The sequence below is a fragment of the Pseudorca crassidens genome, chromosome 19 (genome assembly GCF_039906515.1).
Source record: "Pseudorca crassidens isolate mPseCra1 chromosome 19, mPseCra1.hap1, whole genome shotgun sequence".
NCBI classification, from domain to species: Eukaryota; Metazoa; Chordata; class Mammalia; order Artiodactyla; family Delphinidae; genus Pseudorca; species Pseudorca crassidens.
In genome coordinates, this window is record NC_090314.1 from 19,828,916 (window position 1) to 19,844,314 (window position 15,399).

The 15,399-nt window shown below is 36.5% G+C and overlaps 1 protein-coding gene across 9 annotated transcripts in view; it reads left to right on the forward strand.

The window, feature by feature from the left end:
* The window catches only part of NF1 (neurofibromin 1), a 275,690-nt gene that overhangs the window by 236,355 nt on the left and 23,936 nt on the right, over positions 1 to 15,399 (forward strand). For all 9 annotated transcript variants that reach the window (XR_010937319.1, XM_067714878.1, XM_067714875.1 and 6 more), the window contains 10 exons: positions 4,027 to 4,220; positions 5,611 to 5,751; positions 5,907 to 6,186; positions 6,668 to 6,882; positions 7,121 to 7,182; positions 7,326 to 7,440; positions 7,974 to 8,075; positions 9,328 to 9,468; positions 12,454 to 12,580; positions 14,316 to 14,447. Coding sequence is in view for 8 of the 9 variants with exons in the window: in XM_067714878.1 (XP_067570979.1) it covers positions 4,027 to 4,220; positions 5,611 to 5,751; positions 5,907 to 6,186; positions 6,668 to 6,882; positions 7,121 to 7,182; positions 7,326 to 7,440; positions 7,974 to 8,075; positions 9,328 to 9,468; positions 12,454 to 12,580; positions 14,316 to 14,447 (1,509 nt within the window). In the remaining variant the exon portion in view is untranslated. The remainder of the gene's footprint in view (positions 1 to 4,026; positions 4,221 to 5,610; positions 5,752 to 5,906; positions 6,187 to 6,667; positions 6,883 to 7,120; positions 7,183 to 7,325; positions 7,441 to 7,973; positions 8,076 to 9,327; positions 9,469 to 12,453; positions 12,581 to 14,315; positions 14,448 to 15,399) is intronic.

The window sequence follows — 15,399 nt, forward strand, 5'->3', positions numbered from 1 at the left end:
CAGATTGGAAAAGAAGAAGTAAAACTGTCACTGCAGATGGCATGATACTATACATAGAGAATCCTAAAGATGCCACCAGAAAACTACTAGAGCTAATCAATGAATTTGGTAAAGTGGGAGGATACAAAATTAATGCACAGAAATCTCTTGCATTCCTATACACTAATGATGAAAAATCTGAAAGAGAAATTAAGGAAACACTCCCATTTACCACTGCAACAAAAAGAATAAAATACCTAGGAATAAACCTTCCTACGGAGACAAAAGACCTGTATGCAGAAAACTATAAGATACTGATGAAAGAAATTAAAGATGATACAAACATATGGAGAGATATACCATGTTCTTGGATTGGAAGAATCAACATTGTGAACATGACTATACTATACAAAGCAATCTACAGATTCAATCCCTATCAAATTACCAGTGATATCTTTTACAGAACTAGAACAAAAAATCTTAAAATTTGTATGGAGACACAAAAGACCCCGAATAGCCAAAGCAGTCTTGAGGGGAAAAAATGGAGCTGGAGGAATCAGACTCCCTGACTTCAGACTATACTACAAAGCTACAGTAATCAAGACAATATGGTACTGGCACAAAAACAGAAATATAGATCAATGGAACAGGATAGAAAGCCCAGAGATAAACCCACGCACCTATGGTCAACTAATCTATGACAAAGGAGGCAAGGATATACAATGGAAAAAAGACAGTCTCTTCAGTAAGTGGTGCTGGGAAAACTGGACAGCTACATGTAAAAGAATGAAATTAGAACACTCCCTAACACGATACACAAAAACTCAAAATGGATTAGAGACTTAAATGTTAAGACCAGACACTATAAAACTCTTAGAGGAAAACTTAGGAAGAGCACTCTTTGACCTAAATCACAGCAAGATCTTTTTTGATCCACTTCCTAGAATAATGGAAATAAAAACAAAAATAAACAAATGAGACCTAACGAAACTTAAAACCTTTTACAAAACAAAGGAAACTACAAACAAGATGAAATGACAACCCACAGAATGGGAGAAAATATTTGCAAACAAATCAACGGACAAAGGATTAATCTCCAAAATATATAAACAGCTCATGCAGCTCAGTATTAAAAAAACAACCAACCCAATCCAAAAATGGGCAGAAGAGCTAAACAGACATTTCTCCAAAGAAGACATACAGATGGCCAAGAAGCACATGAAAAGCTGCTCAACATCAGTAATTATTAGAGAAATGCAAATCAAAACTACAGTGAAGTATCACGTCACACCGGTTAGAATGGGCATCATCAGAAAATCTACAAACACAAATGCTGGAGAGGGTGTGGAGAAAAGGAAACCCTCTTGCACTGTTGGTGGGAATGTAAATTGATACAGCCACTATGGAGAACAGTATGGAGGTTCCTTAAAAAACTACAAATAGAACTATGATACAACCCAGCAATCCCACTACTGGACATATACCCAGAGAAAAGCATAATTCAAAAAGACACATGCACCCCAGTGTTCATTGCAGCCACATTTACAATAGCCAGGTCATGGAAGCAACCTAAATGCCCATCGACAGATGAATGGATAAAGAAGATGTGGTACATATATACAATGGAATATTACTCGGCCATAAAAAGGAACAAAATTGGGTCGTTTTTAGAGACGTGGTTGGACCTAGAGACTGTTATACAGAGTGAAGTAAGTCAGAAAGAGAAAAACAAATATTGTATATTAATGCATATGTGTGGAACCTAGAAAAATGGTACAGACGAACTGGTTTGCAGGGCAGAAATTGAGACACAGATGTAGAGAACAAACGTATGGACACCAAGGGGGGAAAGCAGTGGGGGGAGGGTGGGTGGTGGTGTGATGAATTGGGAGATTGGGATTGATATATATACACTAATATTTATAAAATGGATAACTAATAAGAACCTGCTGTATAAAAAAATAAAATTCAAAAAAAAGAATATAAAAACTGGGACCATTTAAAAAAGAAAAGGAAGAATAATATCTAGTTGCTTTGTGAGTAAGGACTTACGAAGCAAAAAAGTACAGATGGAAACAAAGGAAATGGTGAACAGTTTTTACCATGTAAAACTTCAAAATCTCTAATTAAAAAAAAAAAAAGTAAAAGGTAGATTAAAAAAAAAACTTAAGTATGCTTGCAACAGATATGAGAAAAGCGTAATATCTTTATCATGAAAAATTCTTACAGATTAATAAGAAAAATGGATCAACAGTAACATGCTGGTCATACTAAGAAAGAATATGTTTTTAAGAGTTCACTAATAAATTCAAAGAAGTTCAAACTGAAAGAATAGTAAGATAATATATTCAACTATCAAATTGGCAAAGATATTTTTTTAAAAATTCAGTGTCGATGTCTTTGGAATTGTGAACAGGCAGCTTTTCTAGAAAGCAGTTTTGACATGGATATCAATAACCTTATGGATGTTTATAGCTTTTGGAATCATAATTCCACTTTTTAGAATTTATCCTAAGGAATTAATATTCATATGTTTATCATAGCATTATTTTTTATTTAGGTTTTTTTAATTCAGGTATATCTTATCAATAAAGTGCCGAAATTTTAAAGGAACAGCTTGATTAAGTTTTACATGTGCGTACACCACAAAACCATCTCCCAGGTCAAGATACAGGACATTTCCAGCATCCGGAAGGCTCCTCTCAGTCAGTACCTGTCCTCACCAAGAGTAACCAGTATTATGACCTCTGTTGCCATAGATTTATTTTGAACTTCACATAACATTATTTATAATAGCAAAAAATTGAAACAGTCTAAAAGTAGATAATGAAGAACTGACTACTTTGTTGGATCTCCATATGATGAAATAATATGAAGCCATTAAAAACGTTTTTGGTATGGAATTTCAGTTTGGGAAGATGAAAAAGTTCTGGAGATGGATGGTGGCGATGGTTGCACAACAGTGTGAATGTACTTAATGCCACTGAACTGTACACCTTAAAATGGCAGATTTTATGTTATGTATATTTTAACATAATTAAAAAATGTTTTGGGTGCTCTAGGTGAAGTTATATAGAGGAATTTTTGCATTATTTTTGTATCTTTTTGTAAGTCTGAAGTTATTTCAAAATAAAAAGTTATAAAATGTCTTTGGAGAATTTTTAATGTTGAGTAAATCTCAGTATAGTATATAGTGAAAAAAATATTTAGATCATACTAGATATATAGCGTAACCCTAATTTTTTGTGGAGGAGTTGTGATGGGTTATGTGTGTGTATACACACACGTGAATATACATTATCTTTGCATAGATTAGAAAGCCTATGGAGAGATCAAGTGATACACCAATATATTGATATCGGTTTCATTATTGTGGTGATACTTTCCTTTTACCAAACTTCCTGTGATTACCCACATATTCCTTTTACAATTAGAATAAAGCAAGAAAAATTTTAACTAGAAGTTATTGAAAGGGAGAAAAATAAGGACTTCCCTGGTGGTGCAGTGGTTAAGAATCCACCTGCCAATGCACGGGACACTGATTTGAGCCCTGATCTGGGAAGATCCCACATGCCGCGGAGCAGCTAAGCCTGTGCGCCACAACTGCTGAGCCCACGTGCCACAACTACTGAGGCCCGTGCGCCTAGAGCCCGTGCTCCACAACAAGAGAAGCCACCGCAATGAGAAGCCCACGCACCGCAACCAAGAGTAGCCCCTGCTCGCCACAACCAGAGAAAAGCCCGCGCACAGCAACGAAGACCCAACACAGCCCAAAAAAATAAAATAAATTTATTTTTTTTTAAATGGGAGAAAAATAAAACTTTTCAAAAATTGGCTTAATGACTTTGAAGATTACTTTCTTTAAGGGTTGTTCTCTTTCTTCATCTCTATCTTCAGTCATATATTTGCCAAGTCTCTTTTCTCCAGGTCTGATTCTAGGTAATGGTCTTTATCTTTTACCGTTTTTCCCCCAATCTTTTATTTTAAAATAATTGTTGATGTAATTTTCATGGACCGTCTGTGCTAATAGTGTATTTTTTTCCCCAGGTATTGAATTGAAACACCTTTGTTTGGAATACATGACTCCGTGGCTGTCAAATCTAGTACGTTTTTGTAAGCACAATGATGATGCCAAAAGACAAAGAGTTACTGCGATTCTTGATAAGCTGATAACAATGACTATAAACGAGAAACAGATGTATCCATCTATTCAAGCAAAAATATGGGGGAGCCTTGGGCAGGTATTGAGTTTGCTCAAATATTTATCTAGTACCTCCTTGGTGGAGATATTTATCTGATACCCACGTTGTACAAAGCACTAAGCTAGGGATATAGCTGTATAAAAGACAGTCCCCTCTTTCAAAAAGCATGCAGACACCCACCTAATTCTTGATCTGCTTCAGAATTGTTCAAGTCTAATGCATGTCTCAGAGCCAGAGAAGCACTAATTATTTTAGCACTCTCCTCCATGGCATAATTACAGTCATCCCACAGAATTCTCAGTGTGTAGAACCCACAGGTGCTGAGGGCCAACTGTACTATGCCATTTTTTATGTAAGGGACTCGAGCATCCCGGGAATTTGGTATCTGCAGGGAGTCCTGGAACTAATCTCCAAGGATACCAAGGGATGGCCGCATGTAGAATTTAACTGTAAAAATCTGATGTTGTTTTTAATAAATAGTGCATTAGAGTGGATTCTAGTACCCTATATACCATAGGTGTCAGTAAATGTTTGCTAATGATGTTATTTGGGCCACCTGCTCTCACTTATAGTACCAGCATAAGAATGCCAATATTAAAATAGTATAATGTAACTATTTTTTATCTGACAAGATTTATGCTACCATTTCTTCAAGATAATCATTGAAGGAGGCGATACCCTTACTCAATGCTGTGAATCCTCCAAATAATTTTAAATGACCTTGGAGCCATTTTTGTAGCTCTACAAAACATCTCAGTACTTGATGTCATTCCTGTATTTTAAAATAATTGTACTTTATGCTGCTCGTACATACTGTCTTAGAAGAGAACAGAGGTGCTTTAAGAGTGAGTGAAAATAGGACTTCCCTGGTGGCGCAGTGGTTAAGAATCCGCCTGCCAATGCAGGGGACACGGGTTCGATCCCTGGTCTGGGAAGATCCCACATGCCGTGGAGCAGCTAAGCCTGTGCACCACAACTACTGAGCCTGCGCACCTAGATGCCGTGCTCCGCAACAAGAGAAGCCACCGCAATGAGAAGCCCGCACACTGCAACGAGGAGTGGCCCCCGCTCACCGCAACTAGAGAAAGCCTGCCCGTGCGCAGCAGCGAAGACCCAACACAGCCAAATAAATTAATTAATTAAATAAAATAGTAAAAAAAAAAAAAAAGAGTGAAAATAATATATGTAGAGATTTTAAATTTTTGAATGCCAGTCTCTGAAGGAATTGAGGGAATATTCTCATCCTTTCCTGGATATTTTATGATAAATTATATTTATTGACAGGTCTTTAAATAAAGTCTAGTATTTTGGAGGCCTCAGGTAACATAGAATTTTCATGTTGATTGGGCTACTCCTTGAACTATTTTTAAGTTAAAAATTAAGTTGGCAGAATGGCTAAAACATAAGTTATCTTTTCCTCTTCCACTAGATTACAGACCTCCTTGATGTTGTCCTAGACAGTTTCATCAAAACCAGTGCAACGGGTGGCTTGGGATCAATAAAAGCTGAGGTGATGGCAGATACTGCTGTAGCTTTGGCTTCTGGAAATGTGAAATTGGTTTCAAGCAAGGTAATCCCTTTTCCTTTGCCTTCTGGGCTATGGCTTGATGTGTCTATTTTTATTATCAGGAGGTCTTTTGTTTTATAACGAGTCATTTTAAACTGAAATTTTTTGTGATAAAACTTTTTAACTCCCATGTTTTTTAAAATTCTGCTTCTTTACAGGTTATTGGAAGGATGTGCAAAATAATTGACAAGACATGCTTATCTCCAACTCCTACTTTAGAGCAACATCTTATGTGGGACGATATTGCTATTCTAGCCCGCTACATGCTGATGCTGTCCTTCAACAATTCCCTGGATGTGGCAGCTCATCTCCCCTACCTCTTCCACGTCGTTACTTTCTTAGTAGCCACAGGGCCGCTCTCCCTTAGAGCTTCCACACATGGATTGGTCATTAATATCATTCACTCTCTGTGTACTTGTTCTCAGCTTCATTTTAGTGGTAAGTTCCAGGAAAGCCATTTGTGTTTCACCAGTTCCTTTCTCCATTTTACACCACTTGACTGGCATAGATTACCTTATTATTTATTACGGTACCTTAATACCAAGCTGCTTAATCAAGCCTATGTTAATGATACGAAATATAATCAAATCAAAAAGAAAAAGAATGAATTACTTGCATTCCATCTCAAGCCATGGCGAAGATATTCTGTGCACGTTTGTCATGTAGACTCTAGTAGTTATCACATAAGCTAAAGGCTCAGCACTGGTTGACAGTGTTGCTTTACTAGCACAAATTTGTACATAAAGGGAGTTAAGTAATGAGCATTACGCTCACGCATCCAGAGGGTTGGTTTAGGGCGCATTGTTATGTAATTTTGATATGATATTCAAATTATCTAAATTCAAAATGAAACATGGCACTTTAGAATTAAAAAAATAGTATCTTTAAAGTCTTTACTTGTTCCTTTTTTCTTTTACAGAAGAGACCAAGCAAGTTTTGAGACTCAGTTTGACAGAGTTCTCATTACCCAAATTTTACCTGCTGTTTGGCATTAGCAAAGTCAAGTCAGCTGCTGTCATTGCCTTCCGCTCCAGCTACCGGGACAGGTCATTCTCTCCTGGCTCCTATGAGAGGGAGACTTTTGCTTTGACATCCTTGGAAACAGTCACAGAAGCTTTGTTGGAGATCATGGAGGTATAGAAGGCAAAATGATAAGAAACTAAGCTCATTTTTAAAAATCCAGTGGTACTGTATAGAAGAAATACTGGTTTATTCTGCTGTTTTGCACTTAATGCTTAAATAAAAACACTCCCATGGAATGTGTTTATTGGTAATATATATGTCAATTGTTTAGTGCCATTATAATAAACATTTTTTAATGTTTCTATAAACATTTATATACATAAAAATATTTGGAGTATCTTTTTTTTAGGCATGTATGAGAGATATTCCAACATGCAAGTGGCTGGACCAGTGGACAGAACTAGCTCAAAGGTATGTCCCAAATAAATTTAAGTTGCAAAAGTACGTGTACTGTTGAAACGATAGATACTATTGCATAATCAATATTTTAATTAATTATTTAATATATATAAACACAGAGGTTTTCATAAGCTCTTTGGATCTTTAAATTGCAGATTTGCGTTCCAGTATAATCCATCCCTGCAACCTAGAGCCCTTGTTGTCTTCGGCTGTATCAGCAAACGGGTGTCTCATGGGCAGATAAAGCAGATTATCCGGATCCTCAGCAAGGTACCTCCTCCTCTCCTCCCAGCTATTGCTTGCTCCCAAGTTGTAAAGTATATGTTGAATTTTTCTAAGGGACATTGAAATTTGAATTTCATAAAATATCTTGTATGTTGCTTATTGAATCTTTAAAAAATGGGTTTTGATTACTTTTTTATTGTAATTCTTTGAAGTGAAGAAACCTCTCTCTAGAGAACATATCTTAAAAAGAAAATTAAGTATTTCTTTTGGTAGAAGATACTCTTAACATTTTATTATAAGCATTTAACTAGATGGTAAGACTAGCCTTATATAAAATTATATAATTTGTAATTACCTATAATAATGCCTGATTTCTTATATTAGAATATAATATAGAAATATTTTAAAATAAGAACCCAAATGTGCTTTGAGCTAGCTACCAAAATCACCATAGCACTGGAAATAATTCTCACACTTATTAAATAAGGAATTGTTCCTGAAATAATTCTGAGATTCAGTTTAGGAGTTAATGTTTTATTTCAATGAAAGTAAAATAAAGAATTGTGTTTCCCTAAAAGGCGCTTGAGAGTTGCTTAAAAGGACCTGATACTTACAACAGTCAAGTTCTGATAGAAGCTACAGTAATAGCACTAACCAAGTTACAACCACTTCTTAATAAGGTAATTACTGTGTAGAAAATGAGTGCATTCATTTTGGGTATCAGTGTTAAATGTTATTTTCTTTCAGAATTCAGAAAATAAGATGGATTGAGAAGTTACAAAGAAAGAGATATAGTTAAAGTAGAACTTCCTGCCTTAAGATTTAGTTGTTTGAAGTATTTACGTTAGAGGAAGAATAAGTATGGGCAGTACGTTCTCAAATGCTTGTGTGTTGTCTCATCAGTGCTAAAGGACAGATGGGTATATATTCTTAATTCTTTTATCCAGTAAGTAATAATTGGGCATCTGCTATGTCCCAAGTACTGTTTTAGGTACTAGAGATATATAACTGAACAAAGCCAATAAAATGATCTGCCTTCGTGGAACTTTCATTCTAGGGTGAATGTGGAAGTTGAGGAGTGGCTAGCTAATAAACAAAGTAATTAAAATGCATGATATATTAATTGGTGACCATTATCGTGAAGAAATGTAAAGCTGGGTAAAGTATACCTGATAATCAAAAGTTTGGGTGCTAAATGAAGGTAATGTTTAAAAGGAGTAAGATGATACTAGCCACTGTTTTAGGGTGGTCTGAGATCATCTCAGCTTTGTGACCTCAAGCAGATCATTTAACATCTGGACATCATGTTTCCACATTGATAAAATGAGTAAAATGGACTAGATGATGGCGTAGTATTATCTTCCAACTCTGAAGTTGTATTCTGTGAATTGAGTACAAAGATATGCCAGATTTCAGAGAGATTACTGAGAAATAAATACTTGTATATTCCTGGTATTGAGTCATATGTTCTACAAACATTCTAATCCTAACGTATACAAAATGGTTCTCTCGTCTTCACTGTGAGGGTGAAGGTCATTCTGGCGGTCGTGTGCACAGTGGATTGGAGCAGGGAGAAACTGGAGGCAGAAAGAATCTGCATTTAGAATAAAGAAGGTTGGCATGGCACAGTGTTATTAGCAATAAACAGGCACGAAAGGGACTACTTTGGAAGCATCAACAAAACTTGGTGACCAGGTTTTAGAATCCAAGAATACGGAGCAATCAAAGGAGATGCCAAGGTTCTCAGCCTGGTAACAGTGTCTTTAGTTACACACATGGAATAGAGGAAGAACTTACTGATATATTTACCTTATCCAGAAGAGAAAACATGCATAATTTGTGGGATAACATGATCTGTTTTGTACTGCAGTGTGTTTTGATGAGGCTGCTTGTGGTTCATCTTGCTAACCTGTAGTGCGTCTCCCTTGCCAGGACTCCCCTCTGCATAAAGCCCTCTTTTGGGTAGCTGTGGCCGTGCTGCAGCTCGATGAAGTCAACTTGTATTCAGCAGGCACCGCACTTCTGGAACAAAACCTGCACACCTTAGACAGTCTCCGGATATTCAATGACAAGGTGAATAAGCTTCCACTTGGTATTCCTAAATGCCAAGCACATTAGAGCTCCTCCCTCTTTTCTTGTTGTTATCTTTTAAAATCAGAAGAGGTCCATAACTTAAATATGAATTTCTGTAATGCAACTTATTATGAGTATAGTTCCTTACCAGCTCATAAAAACTGCTTAAACTTTGCATGTTTTTAATATAAAAATAGCAGAAAACAGTATTTGCTCAATATTAGTAAACAGAATAGGTATAAAAATAGTAATAATAATAGCTACCATGCTAGGCCCTATGCTGTCCAATGCACTGTACACTCAGTTGTAATTTCATAACCCAAAGGTAAAGGTTAGCCTTCCCCACCCCCATTTCACTTCACAAAGAAATAATCTGAAAATTAGCTTACTTTTATTGAATTATGGTACTTAATGGAAAATAGGTATAATTAGAAGCAGATAAGGAATTTGGAGAGTCTAAAGGAAGCTTTTGGATACTTAATTGTACTAGTTTTTTGTTTGCTTAATCCCACTTTAAAACATACCATCACCACCCCTCTTAACATTTATCAGCCTTGATTGAGGTTGGATTTTGGTTCACAGAGGATAGTGGAAGGAATATAACAGTAAGAAATTGTATTCCTTTTGTCTTTGGAGAAAAAAAATGGGACGAGTCTAGGAGAAAAGAGAGGAATTTTAAGATAGATGTGTGTATATAACAAGAGATTTGCTTGAAATTAAATTAACAGAGCTTGTGGGTAGAAAGAAACAGAACCAGAGCATGGTTTTAAGTGTGAAGGTACCTCATCTAAAAATTATTTGTTCAGTCTTATGTAGACCCAGAACAGCTGGGGCTCTGGGAAGTATGGAAACAAAATTATAGAGGTAGAAGCTACCTTGAAGTTTATCAGTCAGACCTCCATTTTACAAGATAGAAAAGAACAAAGAAGTCAAGTAACTTGTTCGTGTTTGTACATCTGATGTGGGACTAGAACCTCTCTTTCCTAATCCCCATTGCCGTTTTCTGGGGTGGTCTTGGGACAGTGGTGGTCAGAGAGATAGCTAGCTATTGGCCATTTCTGTGAATATAAGAATAGTCGTACGTGAAGTGTTTGTCTAGGAATATCTGCCTTGGCATTTTCATTGCCAGAATAGCCCATTAGCAGAAGCTAATATTGCCTCCAGTGCCCCAGGATACTAGGAATCAGAGATAATAAAGCCTGTTAAAAGTCACCAGAATGAACGATGAATAAGGTCTGAGAATCTGTTGTATAACCTGGTGACTGTAGTTGATAACACTGTAGTGTATAATTGAAATTTGCTAAGAGAATAGAACTTAAATGTTCTCACCAAAAAGGGGGATGGGATATGAATATGTGAGGTGATGGATGTGTTTATTAACTTAATGCGGGGAATCCTTTCACAACATGTATGTGAAAGGGTATATATTCATCGTTCAAATCATCACATTGCACACTTTAAATATCTTACAATTTTATTTGTCAGTTATACCTCAATAAAGCTGAAAATATATATATAAATTGAACATATAGTAGGTTAATACTTTATGTAATATTTATGATATTCTGCAATTTGCTTTTTTATTTGACAACATAAAGTGAACATCTTTCTAAGCATGTATATATGCACACACACATAAATGTGTGTGTATATATATACATTTGTATGTGTGTGTATAATTCTTTCTCATGGCTGCAGAGTATTTTACAGTATGCATGAAGCACAGTTTATTCAACCATTTGCCCATTAATGAACATTTGATTTGTTTGTCATCTTTTCTATTATAAAAAATGCTCAAAACATCTCTCTACACTTATTTTATAGACTCATGCTTTTCTTTCTTTGAGATAGAAATCTAGACAGACCTGAACATGACCCTAAATACCTTCAGTTTTTGCTTTAAAAAAATCTCTGTGCATAAGGAAATCACAGGGCTTCTTTTTTTAAAAATGCAAATTCCCGGTCCTTATCACCTCTCATGTTTCTGAGATGGAACGCAGTACTTTCCACCTTTAAACAAGCATCATCAGTGACTTTAAAGCAGGTATTCCTGGTACCACACTTTAGGAAACATTGACGTATGTGCACTGCCATATGTAAAACCGATAGCTGGTGGGAACCTGCTGTATAGTGCAGGGACTTCAGCTCCGTGCTCTGTTTCAACATAGATGGGTGGGGTTGGGGGTGGGGGTGGGGAGGTCCAAGAGGGAGGGGATATATGTATACATATAGCTGATTCACTTCCTTGTACAGCAGAAACTAAAACACTGTAAAGCAACTATACCCCAATTTTTAAAAAATCTTAATTTAGAGGTCAAGTTACACAGTATTTTTGAGTTTCAACTTCCTTGTTTTCCCACACTAGAATGTCACATCCACGAGGGCGAGTAGTTTTTGTCTGTTTAGTTCACTGACTTACTTGCAGAGCCTAGAACCATGCCTGGCACATCAAAACATATAATGAGTATTTGATAAGTAAAAGAATGAATGAATGAATCTGTCAATCTGTAAAGTAGAGCTAATACCTATTACATAGAATTGCTTTAAGGTTTCAATACAATAATGTATCTAACACTTTATACAGCAGGCGCTCAGTAAATATGAACTTTCTTCATTCTGTTGAATTTCCAGTCATCATAGTACACGAAGTGCCAGCTACAGTTCAGTGCATCGTCTTATTGAAAATAACAATAATTTTAGTTTTTAAAAAGTCACCAGGATATGAACTGACAGTCACTGACTTTGCATTGTAAATCAAAGCTGTTTTATCTTCCATCACCTTATTATTTGTATGCTTAACTATCTTGCACGAATTTATTTGCAGTACCTTAAATGTTCTGTGGTTTTCTGTAGTCACCTGAAAATAATTTCTCTCAACCTGAAAGGAGTATTTACCTTGTCACAGCTGTTGAACACAAACAAAAACCAATAAGTGATCCTTCCTGTGTGGACCCCGTCAACCATCTCATGATTATTTTTTAATAGAGTCCAGAGGAAGTATTCATGGCGATCCGGAATCCTCTGGAATGGCACTGCAAACAAATGGATCATTTTGTTGGACTCAATTTCAACTCTAACTTTAACTTCGCACTGGTTGGACACCTCTTAAAAGGTAGAGAGGCCTTATGTCAGAATATTTTTATGAAATGGTGTTGAGAAGCCAGAAGTAACTGAAATGATTGAGTGCTTGAAATGCAAGTGTATGTCTTACTGAGTTATGTTTTGTTCAGTATATATTTCAATAGAGCCTAATTTCCACATCACATATCAAATTTCCTTTAAAAAGCAAAGGAGTTGATTCTTAATAAAATTTCTAAGTACTTTCTAATAGCCGTTTTATCAATTAATGCTACTTATTGATAAGTATCTTTTTGATTATCAAAATAAGATAGACTGCAAATCAATAAATGTTATTTGAGTAACTCATGTTAGAAAATGTTATGTTAGAGATTTGACCACAGATTTTCTTAACTTGTTACTAATTTACTGTTGATCAGTCCGATTATCACATACCATAGACCCTCACCCTTCTGGTGCCCCATCCTCCCACCTCCGCATTTCTGTACTGCTTACAGCAGCGACCTCCAGCTCCTCCTCAGAGCCAGCTTGTTCACTCCCTCACCTGACTTTACTCCCTACTGGTGACTTCGCTGAGTGTTAGTTTTGGTTTATCAATGTGGGGCAGTCATGACCCAAGACTGCAGTTAACAGGAACAGCAAATGGGGTGAGTCAGAAGCAAAAACAGTGTAAAGTATGGCCTGGGATAAGGAGCCGGCATGAGTTGCTGGCTTTAGATTTGGCCAAAATTAGAGACTCAAACTAGAGCTTGAATCTGCAGTTTTGTATCAATTTAAATGATTGTTAAGCTTGAGGGATCATAGAGGTTCCTCCAGTTTTTAAGCAAATATATATATATACACCTACCATTGTGAATGTATACATATGATTTCACCACCTTATGAAATTTCTGCAAAAAATATTGACAGTTTTAATCTCTAAAGTGAATAGGCATTGCTCAAAAGATATTACATTTACTACAGGATACCAAGAAGATGGATTGCAACTAGGCTGATAAAATGCTTGTTTATTCTGTATTTCTAAAAGAATACCAAATAATTTCAATGTACAAATCCCCTATTTTAAATGGAGTAGCATTAGTGATTAAAAGTTGTCCAGAGATCAAGCTTACCCTCTAATCAACCGGATTCTTTGGGCTCTGAGAGCTTATACTCCCTATATCATAAGGCTTTTTTCTTTAATTAAAAAAAAATTTAAGGGCTTCCCTGGTGGCGCAGTGGTTGAGAGTCCGCCTGCCGATGCAGGGGACACGGGTTCGTGCCCCGGTCTGGGAGGATCCCACATGCCGCGGAGCGGCTGGGCCTTGAGCCATGGCCACTGAGCCTGCGCGTCCGGAGCCTGTGCTCCGCAACGGGAGAGGCCACAACAGTGAGAGGCCCGCGTACGGCAAAAAAAAAAAAAAAAAATTTAAGTGATAGAACCCTATTTTCAAAGCATATCTTAAGGCAAACTATACTAAATAGGTTTTTTAAAATTCCTTGTGCTGCTTTAGGGAATAGAAGATCTGAAAACACCATCATCTTCTAATTTTCCTCTCCCTGAGGTACCTTTGAGTTCCAGGGAACATTATTCTATTCTATACATTTTTGGTGTTTAATCCTATATGTAATTAATTAACTATTAACATATGTATATATTTTACCTTCCCAAATGGCTATTCCCCTTACATACTTCCTTTCCTTGCAAAGTTGCTAGTCACAGAATAAGAATTCAACAGATACTTGTTGAAAGAATGAATTAACTTCTTGTTTGTTTGTTTTTTTTGTAGGATACAGGCATCCTTCACCTGCCATTGTTGCAAGAACAGTCAGAATTTTGCATACACTACTAACTCTGGTTAATAAACATAGAAATTGTGACAAATTTGAGGTGAATACACAGAGCGTGGCTTACTTGGCAGGTAAAAACACAAAGTAGACAAAATTAATCTTACCACAGTTATATCTAAGGACCATGAAAAAGGTACAGACACCTCTGGGTCCTTCCGCTGGTTGCTTGGCAGGGTAAAGAGCTCACAGTTCAGTCCTGTGGTGTTGGTCAAAATTTGGAAAGTTTTGCCAAAACATTTTTCCTTATAAAAGAATTTGCATTAATATGTGAAATGTGTTCCCTTAGTCATCTTTGGTTCAAGACACCACGTGGCTCCCTGTTGTCTGTCATAAAATCTAAAAGCCTCAGCCTAGCATCCTGGGCCCTTAAGTAGCCCTCCTGATTCTGTCCTCTTTCTCCAATTTCATAGGCCTCATTTTTTATTACCTCTCCAAATGGATGGGCTATTTTAAGCTAATCTACTTGCCATCTCCTCGAAGTGCCTTTATGCTTCTTTAATATTCATTTCTGATGCCCTTTGTTTTACCTAGACTGTCTGCCCATCCCCACCATTCCATTATACCATCCCTATCTGCTCTTACCTGATTTGTGATTCTCCTCTCAACAACACTTAGCACTTATGTATAACACAGTTCTTGAACATCGTTGTTTGTTGGAAAGTGCTGATTCCCAGTTTAGCAGACTTCAGTGTGTGGCAACTTTTTTGTTTGAATTATTTGACCTTGGGCAAATCAGTTAACATTTCAGAGTATTTTTCTTTATCTAAGAAATGGACCTTATAGTCCTGCCCTGCCTACATTTTGTGTTTGTTGAGGGTCCAGTGTTTATTAAAGCACTTGACTAATATAAGGTGCTATTTGACTCTTTTGTAAGTTTCATGTTTACATGCAGTCTTCCAAAACAAACTGTAAACGCTTTAACATAAACAAGTCTGTCCTAAGTGTTTTATATCCTTAAACTTCATACTCTCATGTTTAATAGCTATTATTCTCTTCAGGAGGTTGCAAGAAGTATAACCTAAT